Source organism: Carcharodon carcharias, chromosome 11 (assembly GCF_017639515.1).
Source record: "Carcharodon carcharias isolate sCarCar2 chromosome 11, sCarCar2.pri, whole genome shotgun sequence".
NCBI classification, from domain to species: Eukaryota; Metazoa; Chordata; class Chondrichthyes; order Lamniformes; family Lamnidae; genus Carcharodon; species Carcharodon carcharias.
In genome coordinates this window covers 19885414-19911070 of record NC_054477.1, presented here as the reverse complement: position 1 = coordinate 19911070, position 25657 = coordinate 19885414, and the positions used below count along the sequence as shown (strand labels likewise).

The window sequence follows — 25657 nt, the reverse complement described above, 5'->3', positions numbered from 1 at the left end:
CTTGTCAAAGGCCTTCTGGAAGTCCAAGTAGATAACATCCATTGGCTCTCCTTGGTCTAACCTACTCGTTACCTCCTCAAAGAATTCTAACAGATTTGTCAGGCATGACCTCCCCTTGATGAAACCGTGCTGACTTTGCCCGATTTTCTACAAATTGCAAGACCATTTCAGTGAGTCAGTGATTTAACCATGGAGGCTCCACAAAGTCTTGACAATTCCACCAGTTTCCATGAACAGGAAGAGAAATAAACTAACTGTCGTTTTGCTGATACGCAATTCCAAACTATTTTGGTTGTAGACAATGTTTACTGCCTGCGAGCTGGGTGTATTTGATCTTCTGTTGGAAGATGGAGGTCCACTGTCTGCCAATACTGTTGCAGAGAGGCTTGGCACCAGTGCGGATGGCATGGACAGACTTCTCACTGCGTGTGTTGGACTTCAGCTTCTGGAAGTCAAAGAGCATCAAGGAGAAGGTAATCAAACTCAAGGCATATTTTAGTTACCTAAGCATTTTGTGTATTTTTGTGCGTGTGTGAAGGTTGGGTGGGGGGTGAAGGGGTGGTATTGCTGGTGGAAAGCAATTTACAGGGCTGTAATTTGTTTTTGTTTAGAGTAATATTTAAAATTAATTTAAAGTTAATTCCCTCTGCGTGTTATTATTAGTACATGCATGACCTCGTTCTCATATATTCCTGCCTGTGATGCAGGCACTAACCAGCTCCAAACAAGCGGATTAAAGTTTGTGTTAAAAATAGCACAGACAAGATTTTATACTTTAGTGTCTCTGCTAAAAATAATGCACAGAGAAAATTGAACTAACTAATTGAAGGGTAAATTCCTCATATGCACATTCTAAACTATGGGGGAGTTAGCCCTAGAGGAGACAACGGCATGGTGGTAATGTCACTTTAGTTATAATTCAGAGATCCCCTGGTTAAAGCTCTGGGAGCACAAACGGGCTCAAATCCCAATGTGGCGGCTGTTGGAACTTAAAATCAATAAAGTCTGGAATTGAAAGCTTGTCTCAGTAATGGTGACAATGAAAACAATCATTGGTTGTTGTAAAATGCCCTTTAGAGAAGGAAATTTGCCTTCTTACCTTGAGTGGCCTACATTTGTGACTCCGATGTGGTTGACTCTTAACTGCCCTCTGAATTGGCCTAGCAGGCCACTCAATTCAAGGGCAATTAGGGATGGGCAACAAATGCTGGCCCTGCATACCATCAAAGAATTAAACCTCACCCTTGGATATCTCACTTTGTTCATGAAGTCAGTAGTTTGAGTGGAAGAAAACCATGGTTCTGCTATGAACACGAGCTCCTGAGAAGTTTCATCACCATGAATAAGTGAGTAAGTTTCTATTTTACCCCCACAGGGTCCCCTGCCTCCATGCTCGCCCTTCTGCGTCTTGTCATGTTGATGGTGGACACCAGCCTTTCTGCCTCTCCATCACAGATGATGGGCAGAATTTTACACCTGCGAGATTTTACAGTCCCGCCCAAGTCGATGGACTGTTGAACGGCTCACCGCATTTTACGGCCCTGCCCCCGCCATGGGAGGGCTGTAAAATTCCTCCCGATGTCATTAGCACCCTTTACTTTTTACTCACCAGGGAGTGATGAATGATGTCAGAATGGGGAGTCACCTAGAGAACCTGTACAGGGTAAAGAGCTTCAGAATGAAAACCTCTGTTTGAAAAAGAAATTCTTCTTAGTCATAAACTGCACAGAGAACTATGAATAAATGTGATAATTAATTCTCCATTTTACAGCCTTATACAGTAATACAGATCTGTCCCAAATTTATTTGACCAAGGCAAGTCCCAGAACCCTCTATTATTCAGTGGCATACTATTCACAGACCATTTATCATTGCTTCGCCTACCTGACTGATGCTATCAGGTGAGAGATCTTTCTTTCTGTGTTCATTATCCAGTATCTTTTCTGTTACAATTTAAGTCAATTTAAGGTACAATTCAAGGTGCGTTAAAACAAGATGGATTTGCATTGATTACTGTAATTGCCAATCACAACCGGGCTGGACAGGAAGGTAACCTCCAGCTCAGGTAGGGTGTTTGCCAACAAAGAGGGAGAGAAATTCATGCCATCCTCATGCCAGCCCCTTCTGGGCTGGCTTACTGGGGACAATGGCAGAAGCTTAGCTATGGGTAACCCACCCACTTTCTCAGTGGAGAAGTGGTGAGTTAAGAGGGTGAAAAAATTAAAATATTTAGTGACTTGGAGAAAAAAAGAAAAGGTTTATATTTCACACTGTAAATTTTAGATTATTTTTATATACAATGAAGTAATTTCTGCATTAGGATCAGAGCATATTAAAGGACAACTGTGTTGTAGGGTGTTGGGTACAGTTCAGTCGGTCTTGAGGAAGATTCTGTAGTCATACATAGGTTAACTGTAAGTCCTTATTGACTCTTAGAACTATTCACAAACATACAGTAAAGGTTGCAAGCTAGGAGCTGTCTCCATGCTTGCTGGTACACATGGCTCTGTCCAACACTCAACTGACCCTGGTCATGTGTCTCTTACATCACAATGTGGGCAATTATTATGTTGCAGCCAATGGGAAAGACTGAGTTGTTCAAATCCCTCAGGGAAACTTGAAACAACTGTCACAACCCTTTTTTTTCAATTTGTATGTTTCGAGATGCAGGCTTTGAATTCAGTATTAATAAAATCACAGAGTCTCAAGAGGTTTTTCGGCAAACTAAATCAAACATTTATTAATACAAGAAAGATTGTAAACACATACATAAGTCTACAAAATTGCTATAATAACTACAAAAATTCCTTAATTAATTGACTCTCAGTTACAACCCTTTTAAGGCAACAGTAAATCTTATAGATTCACACAGACACCTGGCAAAGCACACCCTGGGCAGTCACATTTAAAATTAGTTTCTTTCAGCTCTGGGTCCTTGCAGACAGCAGCTTGAGGCTTACAGGCTGGTGGCTTTTCACACTCCTTGGATCTTAAAATGCCTCTACCATACACACAACCTCCTTTCTCTTTTATACATACCTTTCTTTTTGAATGTACATTTTTAATTGTATCAATAGGCTTTAAACTTCACCTCTTCTAACAATAACCTTTCATCCCACCAATTTTATTAGTAAGCTGAAAAAAACACATTGCTTGGTGTCTTCTAGCTAGGTGTAAGAGTTCACCCACTGTCTTGAATGATTTCTTTCAAGAAATGCAAATTTACACTTTACCTTCTACCCTCCTTACATTTACTTAATGAACATCTCAAAACTACTATACATCAAAGCACCCAGACTATCTGGCTTTAATCCAATTAAGACACACACAAACACACACATAGACACAGGCCCCACTTGAACTCTATTTTAAAATAATTTCCAATAGCAGCAGTACTGTACTCAGCCCCACATTTACCTTATATGTGCCTGACCCTTATCCTACAAACTGAGTTACAATAATAGAAAGAAAATGTTGGAAATACTGAGCAGGTCAGGCAACATCTTTGGAAAGAAAAACAGAGTTAAAGTTTCAGCTCTGTGACCATTCTTCAGAACTGGCCTCAGACCTGAAACATTAACACTGTTTTTCTTTCCAGTGATGCCACCTGACCTGCTGAATATTCCAGCTTTTTTGGATTTCCAACATCCCTGCAGTATAGAGTAAAATCCTACTATTTCCAAGAGTCACAGTCCTGCGAAACCTTGAAAATGGCATAATTGTGAATGAGGGTCATGCTTTTGAATGGGACTCAATGATACAGGTTTCCGACATGTGAGGGCAGCATTGGCTTGGGCAGTTACTCTACAGCATATTGTTCTCACCACATGACCTTCTGCCAGGGTTACTGCATAATAATGTGGAGTAGGAAAGCTGATTTCTAATGCCAAACGAATAAACTCACAAAGATGTCAGTGGTGTACTCCGTGAGTAACTGACCCCAACAATTATTTGCTCCATCTTACATTTTTACATTGCATTCCAATCCATCAGAGTTCCTTACTGATGTTTCAATACCCCGGAGGTCACGACTAACAGTGTTAAATTTTCCTCAGCTTTCAAAGATCTTTTGAAAATTGATTAATGATGAAACTGATATCTTAGGGTAACTTAACTAATCCCACACCTGAGCTATGCTCATAGAGTGTACTTGTCAAAGGGTCAGTGCAGAGATTTGGACATTTAAAATGCAGATAAGGGAATAATGCTCCTGAAACGGGCGATGTGGTGTACCAAGTACAAAGCACGGGTAAGTGAAAACGTGAACAAGGGCATCGTGAAAAATGAGACTTTACCGTATTACATTTATACTTGTACAGTGCGCCACAAGACCATCAATATCATGCTGAATTTTGCCCAAAGGGTGCAATTTCCATTTCATTAATGCACACTCACCCAGAATTGTTTGGTAACTAGTAGGACATTATTGAGAGGTAGTGTGCCTTAAAGAGATGAGGACAATGGTCATGATCTGGGAATGCACTGCCTGAAAGCGTGGTGGAAGCAGATTCAAAAGTAACGGTCACAAGGGTATTGGATATATACTTGAAAGGGAAAGAAAATTGCTAGGAAGGTAGAGGGCCACTTGAAAGGGCAGGGGAATGGCAAAGGAACATAAGAAATAGGAGCAGGAGCAGACCACATGGCATACCAAGCCTGTTCCATCATTCAATATGGACCTTCCTTCCATCATAAGTTCAGAAGTGGGAATGTTCGCTGATGATTGCACAATGCTCAGCACCATTCGTGACTCCTCAGATACTGAAGCAGTCCATGTCCAAATGCAACAAGAGCTGGATAATATCCAGGCTTGGGCTGACAAGTGTCAAGTAACATTCATGCCACACAAGTGCCAGGCAATGACTATCTCCAACAAGAGACAATTTAACCATCGCCCCTTGACATTCAATGGCATTCCCATCACTGAATCACCCACCATCAACATCCTGGGGGTTACCATTGATCAGAAATTGAGCTGAACTAGCCATATAAATACTGTAGCTACAAGAACAGGTCAGAGGCTAGGAATCCTGCAACGAGTAACTCACCTCCTGATTCACCAAATCCTGTCAACTATCTACAAGGCATAATTCAGGAATGTGATGGAATACTGTCCACTAGCCTGGATAAGTACAGCTCCCACAGCACTCAAGAAGCATGACATCTTCCAGGAAAAAGCAGCCCGCTTGATTGGCACCCCATCCACAAACATTCACTCCCACCACCACCAACGCACAGTAGCAGCAGTGTGTACCTCTACAAGACACACTCCACGAATTCATCAAGCCTCCTTCGACAGCGCCTTCCAAACCCACGACCACTACTGTCTAGAAGGACAAGGGCAGCAGACACATGGGAATACCACCACCTGTTAGTTCCCTTCCATGCCACACACCATCCTGATTTGGAACTAAATTGCTGTCACTGGCTGAAACTCCCTCCCTAACAGCATGGTGGGGTGTACCTACACCCCATGGACTGCAACTGCTCAAGAAGGCAGGTGACTAGCACCTTCCCAAAGGCAATTAGAGACAGTGGCATAGCCACTGACGCCCACATCCCATGAAGGAATTAAAAAAAAACAATCAATATGACTGATCTTGAACTTAAACTCATTGTTCTCCGCTCACAACCCCATATCCCTTAATTTCCTGAGGAACCAAAAATCTGTCTATTCTAGCCTTGGGTGCATTCAACGATGGAGCATCCACAACCCTTTGGGGTAGAGAATTCCTCTGGGTGAAAGGATTTCTCCTCATCCCAGTCCTGAATGATCAGCCCCTTACCCCGAGGCTGCGTCCTACGTTGTTAACTCCTCAGCCAATGGAAACCAGTCTTTCACCATTTGGATAGCTCTTTCAAAGGGCTGGCACGGGCATGATGGGCCAAATGGGCTGCCTTCTGTGCAGTAAGATTCTTATGATCGTGTGTCCGGAAAAAAAATAAAGTGGGATAAAAACTGGATTCCGCCCAGTGAACCGAATAGTTTCTTGTACATGAAAATTCTTACAGAGGATTGATCTTGCACCTTGTATTTCTGCAAAATAATTTATCTTTTAATATTTCGCTTCAGGGAAGGGAAAAGCCAATATGAGAAGGCGTTTGGAATTTCCTCGCAGGGACTCTTTGAAGCTCTCTATAGGTAGGTTCCTATAATTTTCTGTTCTTTAACCCCCTGGACAAGTAAAATTCAAACAGGCAAAACAAAACACACGATTTTCTTTCATCATAATGTGGAAGTGACTTTGTTTCTATCCTTCCCTCACTGTGTACATGTCCTGTGATATGCACTGAACCGAGAATTTTCCATGAATTAATGATAGGTCGTTTCGTGACAGAACTATTCATCCCACAAGACTTTAATGTCACGTTCTGCCTGTTCTAACACATCAGAGACACGGGGGGGGGGGGCGCGGTGGGGGGCAGAATTTTCCCATTGGCAAGCGGGGGCAGGCCCCGCACATCCACGCGTAAAATGACGCGCGGTGATGTCGGGCATGGCGTCCCCATGTCACGGCGCGCCATTGCGATATTTCGTTGGGCAGGCACAATGATGTCCGACGCGCCCCCCCCCCCCACCCCCCATTAATTAACGGGCCACTTAAGGCCCTTGACTCACCAACCGTGCTGATTTTTCGGGGCCTGTGTGATCTTCGGGGCGGCGCACGGGCGCAACGGGCAGGCGGGTAGGTGACATTTGTATAAACCTCATCCACAGGTGGGATAAGAGGGCTCACTCCGATCGCGAGTGTGCCCTCGCAAGTATTGATTTTTCAAAGTTTTTGAAACTTGTCTGTGTGATCCGCAATACTTCAAAACACATTCCAGCTGCTTTGTCTGGACTCACAACCTTCAGGTCAGCACTCTGCAGCGAGGAATCTATTTTGCGCCTGCAGGTTTCAGGAAGTCTTCCCATAGCCTAGAGTGAACTCTCCACTGGAGGCACCTCCTCTGAGGAGGAAGGGAGGGCTTGAAGGGGGAGGAGGCCAGGAGTCCAGATTAAGCCTCCAGGGGAGCCACCTTTGGGAGGCCAGGTGCAGGCACAAGGGGCACAGGGCCAAGAGTTAGACCAAAGCAGAAGGGGCCACAGAAGATGCCACTATCCTGCTGCCCGGGTAGCAAAGCAGCTACCTCAATATGCCTGAGGTGCAGTTCCGAAGGAGACTCCGTCTCTCAAGGGAGACAGTCAACTATATCTGTCAGATGATTGGGCCTGAGATCTCCGCTAAATGTGTGGGTGGGCACCCCATGCTAGTGGCTCTGAAGGTCACAGCTGTCCTCTATGCCTCTGGCTCCTTCCAGGGCTCAGTGGGTGATCTTTGTGGTGTCTCCCAATCAGCTGTCAAACAGGTTACAGACACTCTGTTCAGACGGGCATTGACCTTCATCCACTTCCGCTGGGACCAGGCAAGTCAGACACAGTGAGCCAGAGGCTTCGTGGCCATTGCTGGCTTCCACCGCACCAAGGGTGCAATAGACTGTACACATGTGGCCATCAAGGCGCCAGCAGGTGAGCCCGGTGCCTTCGTCAACAGGAAGGGCTCCCACTCCATGAACGTGCAGATAGTGTGTGACCACAGGATGCTGATTCTACAAGTCTGTGCAAGGTACCCAGGCAGCTCCCACGATGTCTACATCCTCAGACACTCCCAGGTGCCGGGGCTCTTCAGTGCTCCAGCTCGGCTGGATGGATGGCTGCTGGGTGACAAGGGCCAACCCTTCAGAAGATGTCTCATGACGCCTCTCCGCTATCCAAGAACAGAGGCTGAGCAGCGATACAATAGGATCCACTGTGGACAGCTGATTGGAAAACTCCACAAAGATCCCCCACTGAGTCCAGGAAAGAGACAGAGGCATAGAAGTTGAGGGCCACTGTGTCCTTCAGAGCCACTGGTGTCCCCCCACACAGTTGGAGGTGATCTCAGGTGCAATCATCTGACAATTGGAGGTCATAGTCTTCCTGGAGACATAGAGCCTCCTTCGGCATTGCACCTCGGACATATTGAGGTAGCTGCGTCACTGTCTGTAAATCCTGGCAGCAGGATAGTGGCGTCTTCTGTGGCCCCTTCCTCCTTGGACTACCTTCTGACCCTGCATCCCCTGTGCCTGCGCCACTCCTCCCACAGGTGGTTCCCCTGGAAGCTGCACTGAGACACCTGGCTTCCTCTCCCTTCTACCCCTCTCTCCCTCCTCAGAGAAACTGCCACCAGCAGAGACCACGATCCCCATTACCAGGGCAACTGAAGGTTTTCTGATACCTGGAAGGGTCCACATAGGCAAAATTCTCCGGGGTCCTTGGAGACACCAATGAGTCCTGAAATGAAGCCTAGAAATGCTAAGACTGAAGCTAAGAGCAGAGTTGAAGCTGTTAAGTTCAAATAAGCAACCAGCAGCAAGCTATCTCCTAAATTCCTCACTACTCACACTGGCAATGCTGCAGACCCTTTTTTTCCCGCCCTTGGATGAGGTTTCACAACATTTTGACCGTGGGACGAGTGTGAAACTGCACGGGTAATATAAAATCATGAGCAATTGCCTTTTTAGTGGCCTTAAGTGGCCCTTTAATTGTTGGCAGGTGCAGCTCCGACACCTGATTAAAAATCTGTCTGCCTCAGCCCTGAATATACTTAATGACCCAGCCTCTACAGCTCTCTGCGGTAAAGAATTCCACAGATTTCTTCTGAGAGAAGAAATACCTCCTCATCTCCGTTTTAAGTGGGCGACGCCCTGAGATTATGCCATCTGGTCCTAGACTCTCCCACAAGGGGAAACAACCTCTCAGCATCTACCCTGTGGAGCCCCCTAAGAATCTTATATGTTTCAATAAGATCGGCTCTCATTCTCCCAAACTCCAATGAGTGCAGGCCCAACCGACTCAAACAAGATAAAAGCAAAATATTGTGGATGCTGGAAATCTGAAAAGAAAACAGAAAATGCAGCACCTGCGGAGAGAGAAACAGAGTTAACATTTCGAGTCCGTATGGAGATGGGTCATACGGACTCGAAACATTAACTCTCTTTCCCCCAACCTACTCAACCTCTCCTCATAAGAAAATCCCTCCATGCCTGGGATCAACCTAGTGAACCTTCTCTGGACTGCCTCCAATGCCAGTATATCTTTCCTTAGATAAAGGGACCAAAACTGTTCACAGTATTCTAGATGTGGTCTAACTACTCCCTTTGAAATAAAGGCCAACATTCCATTTACCTTCCTTAATACCTGCTGAACATATATGCTAGCTTTTTTGTGATTCATCCATGAGGACCCCTAAATCCCTTGGTGCTGCAGCTTTCTGCAGTCTTTCTCCATTTAAATAATATTCAGCTCCTCTATTCTTCCTGCCAGTGTGCGTAATCTCACATTTTCCCATGTTATATTCCATCTGCCAAGTTTTTGCCATTCACTCAACCTGTCTATATCTCTCTGTAGACTCTTTGTGTCACCCTCACTGCTTGCCTTCCCATCTATTTTTGTGTCATCTGCAAACTTGGCGATAGTACATTCACTTTCCTCATCCAAGTCATTAATATATATTGTAAATAACTGTGGCGCCAGCACTGATCCCTGTGGCACTCCACTAGTTACAGGTTGCCATCCTGAAAATGACCCTCTTATCCCAATACTCTATCTTGTATGAGTTAGCCAATCCTCTATCCATGCCAATATACTACCTCTGACACCATGGGCTCTTACCTTATTAAGTAGCTTTATGTGCGGTATCTTATTAAATGCCTTTTGGAAATCCAAATATATTACATCTACTGGTTCCCCTTTATCTATCCTGCTTGTTACCTCCTCAAAAAATTCTAATAAATTTGTCAAGCATGATTTCCCCTTTTTAAAGCCATGTTGACTCTGTTTGGTTATATTATGCATTTCAAAATGCTCTGCTATTCCATTCTTTATAATAGACTCTAACATTTTCTCACTGATGGATGTTAAGCTAACTGGCCTATAGTTAACTGTTTTTGTTCTCCCTCCCTTTTTGAATAAGGGTGTTATATTGGCAGTTTTCCAATCCTCTGAGACTTTTACAGGATCGAAGGATTCTTGGAAGATTGCTACTAGTGCATCCAGTATCTCTGTCACTACTTCCTTCAATATCCTAGGATGCAACCCCTCAGGTCCAAGGGACCTATTGGCCTTTAGCCCTATTAGTTTCCCTAGTTTTTCTTCTTTAGCGATAGTTATTGTTATTATTTCCTCCCCCACTTTTGCCCCTTGATTATTTAGCATTTTTGGAATGCTATTAGTGTCTTCTACCGTGAAGACTGATGCAAAGTATTTATTCAACTCCTCTGCCATTTCCTGGTTCCCTATTATTATTTCCCCAGCCTCATTCTGGGGGGGGCCTATATTCACTTTGACCTCTCTCTTCCTTCGTATATGTTTAAAGAAGCTCTTGCTGTCCATTTTTATATTACTTGCTAGTTTACCCTCAAAGTTTATTCTCTCCATCTTTATATTTTTTCGTCATCTTTTGTTGGTTTTTAAAAATTTCTCAATCCTCTGGCTTACCACTAAACTTTGCCACATTGTATGTTCTTTCTTTTTTGATACTATCCCTAACCTCCTTAGTTAACCTTAGGTGGTTTATCCCCTTCCTAGGATCCTTCTTCATTACTGGGATATATCTTTGTTGTGAGTCATGAACTATTTTCTTAAACGTCTGCCATTGTTCATCATTATTCTGCTAAACTCCTTTCCCAGTCCACTTCAGCCAACTCTGCCCTCATTCCTTTGTAATTACCCTTATTTAAGTTCAGCACAGTTGTTTCCAACCCAAGTTTCTCACTCTCAAACTGAATACTATATCCAACCATGTTATGGTCACTGTTTCCTAGGGGATCTTTTACACTGAGATCATTTATTAAAGCTGCCTCATTATACATTACCAGACCCAAAATAGCCTGATCGCTGGTTGAATCCATAATATATTGCTCTAGGAAGCTGTCCTGAATTCACTCTGTGAATTTTTGCTAGTGGCTACCTCTGCCAATTTGATTTTCCCAATCTACATGAAGATTAAAGTTACCCATGATCAATGTACTGCCTTTTTCACATGCTCTCATTATCTCCTGATTTATTCTCTGTCCTACAGTATAGCTATTGAAAGGGAGCTTATGGACTGCTCCCACCAGTGTTTTCTTCCCTTGTTATTTCTTACCCCCACCCATATGGATTCTAAATCTTCCAATCCAGGATAATTTCTTGCTATCATACTTATTTAATCTCGTACTAACAAAGCTATCCCACCACCCCTTCCTTCCTGCCTGTCCTTTCAAAAAGTCATATATCCTGAATATTTAGTTCCCAGCTTTGATCTCCTTGTGACCATATCTCCGTAATGGCTATAAGGTCATACCCATTAACCTCTATTTGAACCGTTAATTTGTTTATTTTGTTCCAAATATTACAGCATTTAAGTAAAAAGCCATTAATTTTGCCTTTTTACCATTTTTCCCCTTTGACCTTATCTGCTGCTGTTTTGTTTATGTTTGTACACTCTGTCCCTTCCTGTCACACTCTGGGTATCATTACCTAAATAGCTGCCCTGCAATCCTGCCATATCCTTTTGCTTTGTAAGCCTATGTATCCCCTCTCCAGAACCGTCCCCTGCTCTATTTAGTTTAAAGGCCTCTCTACAGCCCTGGCTATTCAATTCACAAGGACATTGGTCCCAGGACAGTTCAAGTGAAGCCCATCCCACTGGAATTGCTCCCTTCTACCGCAGGTCTGGTGCCAGTGCCCCATGAACTGAAACTCTACGGATACCTCTAGAGTTCAGCTCTTTTGCCCATGTTTGGGTGGCTGTAATAAGGCCTGGAGCTGAGAGGCCTTAGCAGACCCAAAACGGTGCATCAGTGAACAGGCTATTGCTGAGTAAGTACTACTTGATAGCACTTTAACTGACCCTTTCCATCACTTGCCTGATGATCGAGAATAGGCTGATGGGACAATAATTGAGTGGATTATATTTGTCCTGCTTTTTGTGTACAGGACACACCTTGGCAATTTTCCACATTGCCGGGTAGGTGCCAGTTCTGTAGCTATACTGGAACTGCTTGGCTAGGGGCACAACAAGATCTGAGGCACAATTCTTCAGTACTACTGCCAGGATGTTGTCGGGGCCCACAGCCATTGTTTATCCAATGCCTTTAGCCGCTTCTTGATATCATGTAGAGTGAATTGAATTGGCTGATGACTGCCATTTATCTATGATGCTGGGGACCTCAGGAGAAGGCCAAGTTGAATCATCCAGTCAACATTTCTGGTTGAAGATGGTTGCAAATGCTTCAGCCTTGTCTTTTGCATTGGCATGCTGGGCTCTCCCATCATTGACAATGGGGATACTTATGGATCCTCCTCCTCCAGTTAGTTGTTTAACCATCCACCACTGTTCATGACTGGATGTGACAGGACTGCAAAGCTTCAATCTGACCTGTTCGTTGTGGGATCACTTAGCTCTATCTATCGCATGCTGCTTTCGCTGCTTGGCATGCAAATAGTCCTGTGTTGTAGTTTCATCAGGCGGACACTTCATTTTTAGGGTTGATTCCCTGACTTAATGATAAAGGTAGAGTGATGAATTTACAATTCTGCTGCTGCTAATGGCCCACAGCACCTCATAGATGTCCAGTTTTGAACTACTAGATATGTTCTGAATCCATCCCATTCAGCATTGTGGTAATGTCACACCACATGATTGAGAGTATCCCAGTGGGACTTCGTCTCCACAAGGACTATGCAGTGGTCACTCCTGCCAAGCATGTCATGGTTAAATGCATCTGCAGCAGGCGGATTGGTGAGCATGAAGCCAAGTAGGTTTTCCCCTCTTGTTGGTTCTCTCAATACCTGCCAAAGGTCCAGTCGGCAGATTTGTTCATCAAGACTCAGCCAGATCAATAGGTAGTCATGCTACCGAACCACTCTTGGTGATAGATAATGAAGTTCCCACTCAGAGTACATTCTGTGCCCTTACCACCCTCAATGCTTCCTCTATGTGGTGTTCAGCATGGCGGAGCACTGATTCATCAGCTGAGGGAGGGCAATACATGGTAATCAGCAGGAGGTTTCCTTACTCATGTTTGACCTGAAGCCATGTGATTTCATGGGGTCCGGAGTCAATGTTGAGGACTCCTAGGCCATCTATCTCCTGGCTGTATGTGACTGTGCTGCCACGTCTGGTGGGCCTATCTTCCCAGTGGGACAGGACATACTCAGGGATGGTGATGGAGGAGATTGGAACATATAGACCAGACAGGGTAAGGACAGCAGATTTCCTTTCCTAAAAGATATCAGTGAACCAGTTGGATTTTTGATGACAATCCAACACTTTCATGGTAACCATTATGGATGCTAGCTTTTTATTCTTAACTTATTTAATTACTGAATTTAAGTTCCTCAATTGCTGACTAACCAGATTATTAGTCCAGTTCTCGGGATTACTAGTCTAGTGACATAAGCACTCCGCTACTGTACACAGTATTTTTTTAATAGATCTTCTTGAATTGTCTGGGCTACTGTCATCACCACTCAGAGACTACCAAATCCTGAAAGATCCTAGTGGACCTGATAGTTAGGCACATTAAACCGCTCAAGTCCCACCATTCAATTGGATCATGGCTGATCTGTATCTCAGTCACATTGACCTATTTTTTGTTCCATATCTCACACTACCCTTATCTAACATAAACTGATCAATTCAATTCTGCCCCTTCACTGTCGCTGGGTCAAATTCCTGCAACTCCCTTCCTAACAGCATTGTGGGTGTACCTACAGCACATGGACTGCAGCGGTTCAAGAAGGCAGCTCACCACCACTTTCTCAAGGGCAATTGGGAAGGGCAATAAAATAAAATGTTGGCCTAGTCCATGAACTGTGAAAGAATATGAAAAACATTTTCAATTATCCTAACCTCTACAGCTTTTTGAGGGAGAGAGTTCAAGATTTCACTGTGCTCTATATGAAGAAGTGCTTCCTGAAATCATGGCACAAACCTTAGCTCTATCTTATACCCCCTAGTTCTGGATTTCCTTAGCCAAAAAATGTTTCTCTCTATATATCTTATCAAATCCCGTAATCATCTCAAATACCTCAATTAGATTGCCCACTCACCTTCTAGGCTCATTGAGCAGAATTATTTTATGTTATCTCTTCACTCTTTTTCTTGAACCCTCATAATAACATATCTCAGTGATTGAAGTAAAGAACCTCTCTTCATTACTGAATTTGGTTCAAACGTTATGATGTTTGAACATTGCTAGCACTCTTGGATCCTTCACACACTGGATTTAAATAGGATTGTTCTGTACTGTCTCTTTAATCTCCCCTATTCACAGTTCACCATTACTTATTTATTCATGTTGATCCCTGTGTCCTCTGGCACTTCTGACTTCCACCCTCTTGCCATCTCATTAGTGCCTTCTAAAGCTATGGGAGCTGCTGTTAGTTCTTGAATCACCTATTTATGAAGTTCTGCCCTTATCTACAACTGGCAGTATACTTTTCAGCATGGTCCTTTCACTGTTATGTTAGCATCTCTCAAGATCTGCTCCTGCACACATTAGTGTATCATTTGCAATCTGGCACATTATGATATTGCACACATCTGAACAGGTTGCCACCATCTAACCTTTCACCAAAGCTATGTTCATGGCTATCTCATTTCCTCTCAAATAGTTGTCTCTATTTTGGTTGCTAACTTATCCTCTGACTCTTCTTCTAGTAACCTGGGACTTCTGCCCTCTCTCCCACTTTGATGCTTCATCGTATCAACAATCTACACAAAATATCAGCCAACTTTATTCACTAGTTTGCGACTGATTGTGTTCTACATTCATCAAGTTCTTTCACATTTCTTGTGCTTATTATCTCCAATCTGTATGCAGTCTGCAAGTATAAGTTGCTACAATAAGTAAAGCAAATAACGTCAATCAAGAAGTTCTTGAATCACCTATTAAGGAAGCTCTGCCCTTATCTACAACAGGCAGTATACTTTTCAGCATGGTCCTTTCACTGTTATGTTAGCATCTCTCGAGATCTGCTCCTGCACACATCAGGAGCCTTGGTGAGACCTCGCCTGGTGTATTGTGCACAGTTTTTGTCTCTTTATCGAAGGAAGAACATACTTGCCATAGAGGAAGTGCATCAGAGGTTTACCGGACTAATTCCTGGGGTAGCAGGATGTGAGGGGAGAGGTTGAGGAAACTGAGCCTGTATTCTCTAGAGTTTTGACAAATGAGAGGTGATGTCATTGAAACTTACAAAATTCTTACAGGGTGTGGCAGGGTGGATACAAATAGGATGTTTCTCCTGGCTGGTGACTCGAAAACCTGAGACACAGTCTTCAGGATAAGAGGCAGGCCATTTAAGACTGAGATGAGGAGGAATTTCATCATTCAGAGGGCGGTGAATCTTTGGAATTATCTATCGCAATGGGCTGTGGAATCTCAATCACTGAGTACGCTCAAAACACAAATCGATAGATTTCTAGATACTAATGACATCAAGGGATATGGGGATAGCAGGATAAAGTGGTGTCGTGGTAGTTGATCAGCCATAATCTGTTTGAATGGTGGAGCAGGCTCAGCAGACTGAAAGGCCTACTCCTGCTCTTATGTTCCTATTTTTCTATGTTCCTAGGACATGAAGTTAAGGCATGGATCATCTTTGCCCCTCAATTGGTTAAAGTTTGCAATGCATTGAAAACTATCTTACCCTGTTGATTAGATTGCTACTTTATAGTCATTGTTACTGCCTAAACAAGTCCACCTTCACTCACTTACTTCTATATCTTGGAAAAACAACTCAGGGATGAAATTGCCCTGTGGGAATTTTAGCTTGCCCCATTTTAAGGCAATGTCCTTGACTCTTATTTTAACTGAGGTTCTGGGTTGACATCTCTGTTAAAATAACAGCAGTATTATTGAGTTGCATATTTTAACACTAACATTCCTGCACTGCCGTGTCAATACCTTAATGCTGTGATACCATAGGTCCGAGGAGGAAATGTTGAAGTTCATGCAGCTGATGAATTCAATTTGGAATATCTGCGGAAAAGATGTGGTAACGGCCTTTGACCTTTCAACTTTTACCAACATCTTTGATCTTGGCGGTAAGTGACTTGTAAATGCCTCTACACGCCTTTCTCAAAATGTTTATGCTTCAGGAACTTAAAAACTTAGAATTGGAAGTGGTTTTTATATTTAGCTAATTTCTTTCTCTTTGATACCATCATCATGTCCCACTCATCCAGAAGGGTTTGTTTCCCGGCCGGCTTCTAATGTCAACCTATGACCGGCTATTAAGGGGGGTTTGTTTCCCTTGTGTCATCATCCCGCTGAATATTTTTGTGATAACATTTGAAATATTAGATAAACACTACGTGTGGCACAGAGAAGCATACTTATCTGAGGGCTCACTGACTTACATTGGCTCCCATTCCAGTAAAGGCCCTATTTTGTGTTCCTCTGCGTCCTCGTTCCTCCCTACCTCTGCAATGGGCTCTGCGACCTCGTCCCTCCTCCAATTCTGGCCACTTGCCTATCCCCAATTTCCATTGGCCCCTCTCACCAGACACCACCACCGCCCCACTGCACACTTCCTCCCCACCAGCACCCTGCCATTGTCAGTGTGTCTTTAGCTACTGAGGCCTTAAACCATGGAATTCCTTCCTTAAAGCTCTCTGCCAGCTCCACCCCTCACTCCTTAAAATCTAACTCTTTGAACAAGTCTGTCCTATTACCTGGGTGCTGTTGTTTATGAGTCACTGAAAGCTAACGTGCAGATGCAGCGGACAATTACGGGGGTTGCAGTGGCAGATGGTAGGTTGGCCTTTGTTCTGGGAGGACTTGAGTGCAGGACTGGAGAGGTCTTACTGCAGTGGGGCCTTGGTGGGACTGCACCTGGGGTATTGTGTATAGTTTTGGTCTACTTGTCACAGAGGGAGTGCAGCGAAGGCCCATCAGACTGATTCCTGGGATGGTGGAATTGCCCTATAAAGAGAGATTGAGAAAGTTGGGCCTGTAGTCTCTAGAAAGCAGGAGAATGAGAGGTGACCTCATTCAAACATACAACATACTTACAGTGCTTGACAGGGTAGATGGAGGAAGGATTTTTCTCCTGGTTGGGGAATCTAGAACCAGGGGATACAGGCTCAGAATAAAGGATAGGACTGAGATGAGAAGGAACTCCTTCACTCAAGAGGGTGGTAAATCTTTGGAATTCTCTACTCTAGAGGGCAGTGCAGTAGCAGTCATTGAGTATGTTCAAGACAGAGATCGACAGATCGACAGTGTAAAATAGCGCAAGAAAGCGTGCTAAAGATGTTTAAATTGTCAGCTTTTTAGTTTTTTTTTACTATCTGGGTACTAGTAAAAGCTATCCTTCCTGATCTTGACATAACTTTTATTCACATAATTGCTTCACCCAGTGGCCTAACAAAATGGTTAAAAATAAATCTTTGAATTGTTACCAATTTGAATTTTGAAAGGCAAAGTTTCAGGTTATTTTTTCCTTCCTGTCTATTTTGAAGGATGTACTGGTGCAATAGCCAAGGCATGTATCTCTGCATACCCACAGTCAAACGTAACTATTTACGACCTACCCAAAGTCCTGGAAATGGCAGGAAAACACTTTGTGTCCCCGGTTGAAAAACGGATTACATTTCATGAAGGTATATAGGACTATATGAATTGCGAGATGGTAAGAATGATCACCGTCCATCTATTTTGCCTTCAGCCATCTTAGTAGGTGCATGATACAAAGATAATGGTGTTGTTGTCTAACTATAACCATTAGTCTCTATCAATTAGTCTACCACAGACCCAGACATAAGATGAGAAAAACACCAGTGGTGAGAGCTTTGGGAACCATAGCACCAAAGTTACCTGTTCCTCTCAAGCAATGCTACACTTACCACGTGTCATGTCTCAAATTACTGCACTCATATCTCAAATTGTTATTTCAGTAAATAGGGACAATTTGATTAAGACAGTCCCAAATGGCCCCTATACTAACAACATTAAGTTCTACCAAGCTATGCATGTTTCAATTCTTTAAGTATTGGGAGTCCTTCCTTAGAATATTCACTTTCAGTAAAATATAAGTCACTCAGTCTGGAATATGTTGCATAAGGTAGTGGAGTTTGGGTAATGTGGAGGTGGGGGACTGGGGAGACCGTTTAAAGTTTATTTTCAGCATTTTCATTAATAATGTAAGCCCTGCTTTGCAGAGAAGCAACTCCCATATCCAGCAGCACACCATTCAGCTTTCTGTTTGCATTAGAATACTGAATCTCGAATCTCTAAGCTTTTTTAAGACTACTAAATATTTATCTTTCTTAGGCATTTTGTCTCCCACATTGCATTCCTGTCCTATGTATCCCTTTGAAAATTACAGAAGATAACATGGTAGACGATCTGGTCCATCAAACCTACCTCATCCAGATAGGGCGCAGTCACATCTAACATTGACCCATCCCCTGCCCCCATTCCTAGTTGCAAAATCCACCTGAGACTTATCATGTTAATGTGATACCTGCCAAGTAAACATAAAACTGTGTTGCTACTGGCTCTTTGCATTGATCAATAGGATTTAGTGGCCTGTAAGGACACCAAATTGTATCCATTAGTGGAAGGTCATGAGCGATTTACCTTGAAATGTTTTTATGTATGTTCTGACTTCCTAATATGTTACTTCTAGCTCCGTATACTACCAAAACATTTTCAAAAATGATAACATTGTTTTATATTGGACAAGCATGGTGTTGACTTTAATCCTACCTGCCTGGCAGATAGGCAGTTAAAATTAACCAGGTAACTTACTCACCTATTGTCTAACCTAGTTCACAGCCTCTTCTATTTTCATCTGCTGTTTTGATCAGATGGGAAATTCACCCACCTGAAGCTAAAATGTTCCTCTAGGACCTGTGGAGAAAATTTAGACCTTCCTCAAACTAAATTCCCTCCCCTCCTCCAAACCATGAGACTGTCCCACTCTGTCCCCAGTACCCTGGTCCCCACAGCTACCTGAATGCCAGAAGGTAGCTACATAAATTTCCCAGATTCTCAGTCCAATGGCCTAAATTTTCTGGTCCCACCCACCTCGGGGATTGTCATGGGCGGGACAGAAAATTTAACAGACCAGCAAAAGCTCCACTGACCTCGGCTGGGGATTTCCAAAAAATCCTGCCCAATGTTACCATGGGTGCTTGAAAACATCTAAAGGCTCTTTTACTTCCATTATTCAGATTTGCAAATTAGACCCATTTTTTTGGCATCATTGTCAGGATATGTGCATCACTGGCAAGACGAGCATTTATTGCCCATGCCCAGCTGCCCTAAAGAGTTAGTTTCCCCTTTTATGCAAAAAAGCTTTGGCCAGGATTTACCCTATTGCACTGCTAGTGGAAATGATTAAGGGGGAAGGATTTCTCTGTGGGCTTCGAGTGTGTCAACTTCTGTTTGATAATCATTCCTGTGAAGTGCCTTGGGTAGTTTTAATACTATAAAGTTGTGATATAAATACAAGTTATTGTTAATTGTTGATGTCAAATTTATCTCTGAAAGGAAGAAGAAGGAACTTGTATTTATATAGCACCTTTTACATCTTCAGGGCACCCATAGTGGAGGGGGTGGGAGCTACAACTGATCTCGATGGTCCTCGTGAAGGAAGAGCAAAATCTTTCCCACCCTATGACTGAGATTTTCCAATTACCACCCAAAGTCAATGGAGCATTTGTTGGTCCGTCAAATTTTCCATCCCACCTGCAATGATTCTCGCAGTGCACGGGACCAGAAAATCCCACCCTATGTGATTACTTGTAGCTGGAAAGTAAGGAGTTAAGGTCAGTTGTAATGCCTGTTACAATCCCCGTAGATACCAACAATTTTTACAGAGGTATTTGAATTCTTTTGAAAGGATCACATAAGATTTCAAGTTTGAAGACTTTTACTGTAACAAATGAACTGAAAGCAACACAACTAAACACTATTTAGTGGACAGCTAAGACACTAAACTACTGAAGAGATAACCTCCTCTTTTAACTTTTAACATAATTGAAAACCCCACGCCATGGTTGTACTTTACATTACACTCTAATAGTTTTCACAAGGACCAGCCCAACATCGCTCCCAGCTTCCAATGGGTTCACTTCTCCCTGTTTTGCCGACTCAAAAGGCACTTCTCTCAGTTTTCAGAGAACTGAATACAGGCATTAAGGCTAACTGCAGCAATTTATCCTCCTGGCCTTGCCAGGACAAATCCTCTGGGTTCCTTAGATTGTCACATAATGCATCCCTGATCAGAGACCATCATTCCTCTTGCATTCTGCTTCAGTAGCTTGATTACCTGCAGCCTTATTCTCTTTGCTGACAACACTAGCTGCAGTTATTTGACTCTCTCTCTCTTTAAGACCTCCCTCTCTCTCTCTCTCTCTTTCTCTCTCTTCTACCATAAACGTACTATCTACAGTCAGCAGAGCTGCTCTTGCACCTTCTTCTCAGTAAGTCAACCTGGGCCCCATAGTAACCAAGCCATCCAGTCTCTAGGGCGAGATTTTCATCACCCAGTCGGTTAGCAGGAGTTGGGAAAATTCCCAGCTTGACCCACCCACCTGGGGAAAAAATGTCCATGAAGGCAGGATCTTCATTGCTGGGGTGGGGTGGGTTTGTGGGGCGGGGGGGGTGGCTGGGGGGGGGGGGGGGGGGGGGGTGGTGGGGGTGGTGTTTGGGGGGGTGGGCGATTGGTGTGGAGGGTGTGCAGGTTGCAGTTGGGCTAGGGAAAGAGGTTGGAGGCAGCCACAGAGGCTGCTGGGTGCAGAGGCAGGCTGGTGGGACTTTATCCCAGTTAAACTAAAAACAGAAAGGCCCTCTAGTCTTCAACCCTTGTGCACTCCACATGTTCCATCCATGCCACCTCATGCCCTCTGCCCACACCCTATGGCCCCTCTCATGCCTCCTTTGCCAGTCTATGGCACTCCACTCTCAACACATGGCTCCTCATGCCCCCTATGCCAAGCTATGGCACTTCACCCAATTCCCCCATGTCCCCTATGCCAAGCTATAGCACTTCCATGCCCATTGGCCCACACTATACATTATATAGAACTAATTAACCCTATAATGATAATAGGATGTGTAAGAAAAAGTTATTAAAGTTTATTCATTCATTACTTTCCACTATGGTAAAAAGTAATTTCACTACAGGGCAATTAAACTGTCAATCATCCAGACCCTTCGAAGTATCAATAACAGAAAGCAACAAGCCCCCGAAACCACTTCACCTTGTGAAAATAAACGTTGTGAAATGACAGCAGAGATCAGAGAGCCAGAGCTGTCAATCAAGCAATGTTTTCCCTGAAGCTCAGATGTTTCATCAAGGGGAATGGATGCCTGGGGTCTCAGCCAAGGGGGGTGTGGGTCGATTGTCATAGTTTGGCATAGGGTGCATGAGGGGGCATGGGGTGTGGGTGGGGTGGCTTACCTTGGCATGGAGGAGTGGCAGGAGGTGGATTTTGGAATGCAGCTCCCAAAGGGTCCCCTCATGCAGACTAAGCTTGATGATTCCTCTGAGAAGCTGTGAACCACAACCCTTGAAAAGCCTGGCACGACTCTATGAAAATTGCAGAGGAATAGGAGATGCCTATCTCTGCAATGGAGCCAGCCAGGCCAAGTGTGCTAGGTGTGGGCTTTTTGACAGGAACCATCCCTCACCCTTGTAAAGGCAGTCCCGAAAATCAGGCAGCCGGGAATGGGCTCAGGGTTCCTGGAATCGGGACCAGCCCTTCATTTTTAAAGGGCTCCTGAGCGACCCTGACTCAGTGAGAATCCAGGCTGTTGTTGAGCAGAATTAGGAGCCGGCCACATGGCCCCTTTCATCCCTTCATTTTACCTGGAATTAAAGGGACAGTCCCAAAACATAATCAACTTATAAAGCATTGCATTCACAACATGCCCACTGGTGTTTAGAGTCTATGCTTAGACTTGAATGCTGGAAATCTCTTCGAAGCAGGCATTGACTAAAATCACAGCAAAAATTCACCCCAGAAGAATGTCTATTAAAAATGATGCAAAACATATGAATATTATACACAGAAGAAGACCTACTGGTCCATCATGCCTGCCCCACATTCATGATGGCTGGAACATTATGACTAGATACTTTTGATCACCCAGCCCTTCCATTCCTCCCTTCTCCCACAGCCATGTAATCTCCTGGAGTGACAGAAAAACAGAGTTAATAAGGGAACAAAATATTCTTGAAAAGTCCTCTTCGGCTCCCTCAGGTGATTGAAACAGGAGGTCCCATGAACCATGTGTTACTTTAAAAGTCTATCTTTATTATAAGAGTGCCTCGAGGTTCAGCAGCATAGTGGTTGTGTTGCTGGACTCAACTAATGATCCAAAAACACAAGTTAAAATCCCACCGTAGCAGCCAGGAATTTAAATTCAGTTAATAGAAAGCAGACTCTGTCATGAAAACTACTGTCAGCAATAGTAACTAAAAAACTACAAGATTGTTGTAAATTTCTATCTGGTTCACTAATGTCCTATAGGAATGGGAATCTGCCATCCTTATCCATCTTTTCCATAACAGGAACATTTAATAATGTTAGTAAAATAGTGGTATCTGGGTCTATATAAGCGTGTGTGTGTGTGTGTGTGTGTGTGTGTGTGTGTGTGTGTGTGTGTGTGTGTGTGTGTGTGTGTGTGTGACTTAATTGGATTAAAAGCAACTGGTCTGAAGGCATTGATGTGTTAGAAGATAAGCTGAGTTTGAAATGTTAAATAGGTAAACATGAGGGAAGTTTACAGTGTAAAGTGTAAAAGAATATTTGCATTTTTAAATAAGTCAGACTAGATTGTTATCTAAGGAGGGGTGAAATGTGTCACCTGGCCAGGTGAAGTTCAGAAACAGCGTATTTATTTTCCCCAAAGAAAACTGGTAAAAATTGGTACTATGATCAATTTTTATAATCAGGGAGGTAAAATCCAAATACACAGTGAAACAATGGGAATTTGCATTCAAAGGGGAAAATATGTATAGAGGAGAGAAGGTTGTGTGTAAAGGCAGGTGTTTTGAGATGTAACAAGTGTAAAAAGCCTTCAGCATCTACGCCTCAAGCTGATGTCTACAAAGAACTGAAGTTAAGGAAACTCACTTTGAAGTGGATTGTGCAGGGTATCATGTTTCTTTGCCTGGGTCTTTTAAAATCTAGGTGTCTTATTGTTGCCTTAATGGAGATGTAACTGGGAGTCAGATTAATTAGGGGATTTAGAAGTTATTATAGTAGTCATTTGTAGACATTTATATGTGCTTAAAATCATTTCTCTTATTAATAAATGTTTAATCTAGTTTTGTAAAAAAACTATAAGACTCGATGGACTTGAATTCAAAGTTTGCAACTCGAAACATACAAATTGTAAAAAGTAGTTGTGGCAGTTGTCTCAAGTTTCCCTCTAAGATTTGAACAACTCAGCATTTACCACTGGCTGTGCCATAAACCTGAGTCCAGAATCACTGCATTGTGATTGGCTTCTAACAGCCCTCTGAAATTCCCTAGCAAGCTACTCAGTTATATTCAAGAAGGTGGCTCACCACCGTCTTCTCAGGGGCAATTAGGGATAAGTAAGACTCTGTGCCTTCAAGAAAGGAGGGGAAACAATTGTAGCAGCTTTATTTGTTTTTTAAATGGCACCTATCACAGCACATTTTTGCCCTAACATTACACTCTTCTCAAATACAGGAGACTTCTTCAAAGACCCTATACCTGATGCTGACCTCTACATTCTGGCTAGAATAATTCATGACTGGACTGAGGACAGATGCCTGGAGCTACTTACCAGGGTTAACAAAGTTTGTAAACCAGGTGGGTCTATGCAGAACAATATTAATTAGTACTGTTCGTATTCTGCAGAAAGAGATGTTGGCATAGTGGAATGTCACTGGACTAGAAATCTGCAGGCCTAGGCTAATGCTTCGGGGACATGGATTCAAATCTCACCATTGTAGCTGGTGGAATTTAAATTCAATTAATAATTCTGGAATATAAAGTTAGTCTCAATAATGGTGATCATGACAACTATCTTCAATTCTTCGTCAAAAAATCTATCTGGTTCACTAATGCCCTTTAGGGAAGGAAGTCTGCCATCGTTAACTGGTCTGGCCTACATGTGACTCTAGCCCCACAGCAATGTGATTGACTCTTAACTGCCCTCTGAAATGGTCTAGCAAGCAACTCAGTTCAGGGCAATTAGGGATGGGCAACACATGCTGGCCTTGCCAGTGATGCCCACATCCCATGAAAGAATAATAATAAAAGAAGTAAGACTTTGCCCGTATTTGGTGTTTCTACTGAGGCCCAAAGTCCAGTGGACTTCTGGAGTGAGGAGCCTGAACTGCTGAAACCTGGGCCACCATCCAGATACACCAGGTCCCTGCCTCTGTAGGAAATGTTACTTTCTCCTGATCTGAAGATTCAGGCTGGGGAGTTGGAATGTGTGAGAGAGTCATTGCTAGTTGCACTGGAGGACAAGGGTGAAAAAAAATCCTAACATTCATTAATTTATTTGATCTGTGTCACTTTTAATTAGGCAGTGGAGTGCTGCTGATTGAAGCATTGTTGAATGAGGACCGAAGAGGCCCCATCACAGCCCAGTTGTACTCTCTGAATATGCTGGTGCAGACAGAGGGGAAAGAACGAATGCCCTCAGAGTATGTAAGCCTTCTGGAATCAGCTGGATTTAAGGATGTGCAAGTCCGAAGGACAGGAAAACTTTATGATGTCATTTTAGGGAGGAAGTGAACCATCGGGTCTATTTTTCACTCTGGCGGGGCGTTGTTGAGGCAAAGTATGTAGTTATGCTGAAGGGGAAGGTAAGTCTAGCAGATCAAAAGCACTCCCTTCAATAAAATGTGTGGAAAAAAACTTTAAATTTTCTTTATGTTTAGCAGCTAATATAACCAATTGTAATTTCTTGGCTCATGCTCATAAAGATATTTACTGACTCTCTCCATTTTTGTTTCTGCTTTATTTGTGTCGGTATGACAGACTAATATCTGTATTCCACCAACATTTGTATGGGTAGCGCTAGCTAAACCAGGCATGACCTGCTGTGATGGTAGTCCTGATAATGAAAACTTATAATAAATGGAAATAATCCAAGGATCCCATCTTGAAGGCTTCAATATGTTTATTTCCACTGGAGGTCTATCAGTTCTCTCTCAGGTCATTGTGGTTACACTGTTGATGGGGAATGGCCCTGCATGTCCCTCCACTGCTCCATTGCAAATGCCATTTGTCATTAAACATTCATAAGATTAGTCATTGCATTCCAAGAATAATTCATTGCGTGAACCATTTTGAGGTACGATCTAAGCTCCAAGCGCCTCCCATACATTCACTGATTGAAAGCTGTAACAATGGAGGGGGTGGGGTGGGTTAATACCCTCCGCTGAGATGCGTTATGAGGTGGGGGGGGGCAATTAATTGGGTGGGGAGGCACTGGGTAGGATCCCCTCCATCTTCCAGCTTTTGCCCTGATTAACTCTGAGCTTGTGGGTGGCCTTCCCACCCTGCTGCCAATTAAGGCCTTAAATGGATAATTAATGCCCACTTAAGGACTTCAACCAGCGGCAGGCAGGGCAGTTGCC

The 25657-nt window shown here is 43.4% G+C and overlaps 1 protein-coding gene across 1 annotated transcript; it reads left to right on the top strand.

The window, feature by feature from the left end:
* The first annotated feature begins 301 nt into the window (after positions 1-301).
* asmt (acetylserotonin O-methyltransferase) lies at positions 302-24978 on the top strand. The gene is made up of 7 exons (XM_041199733.1): positions 302-473; positions 1772-1901; positions 6074-6142; positions 16000-16118; positions 17538-17678; positions 23751-23873; positions 24598-24978. The coding sequence occupies exons 1-7, from the start codon at positions 302-304 to the stop codon at positions 24807-24809; spliced, it is 966 nt and encodes a 321-aa protein (XP_041055667.1). The 3' UTR covers positions 24810-24978.
* The last annotated feature ends 679 nt before the right edge of the window (positions 24979-25657 follow it).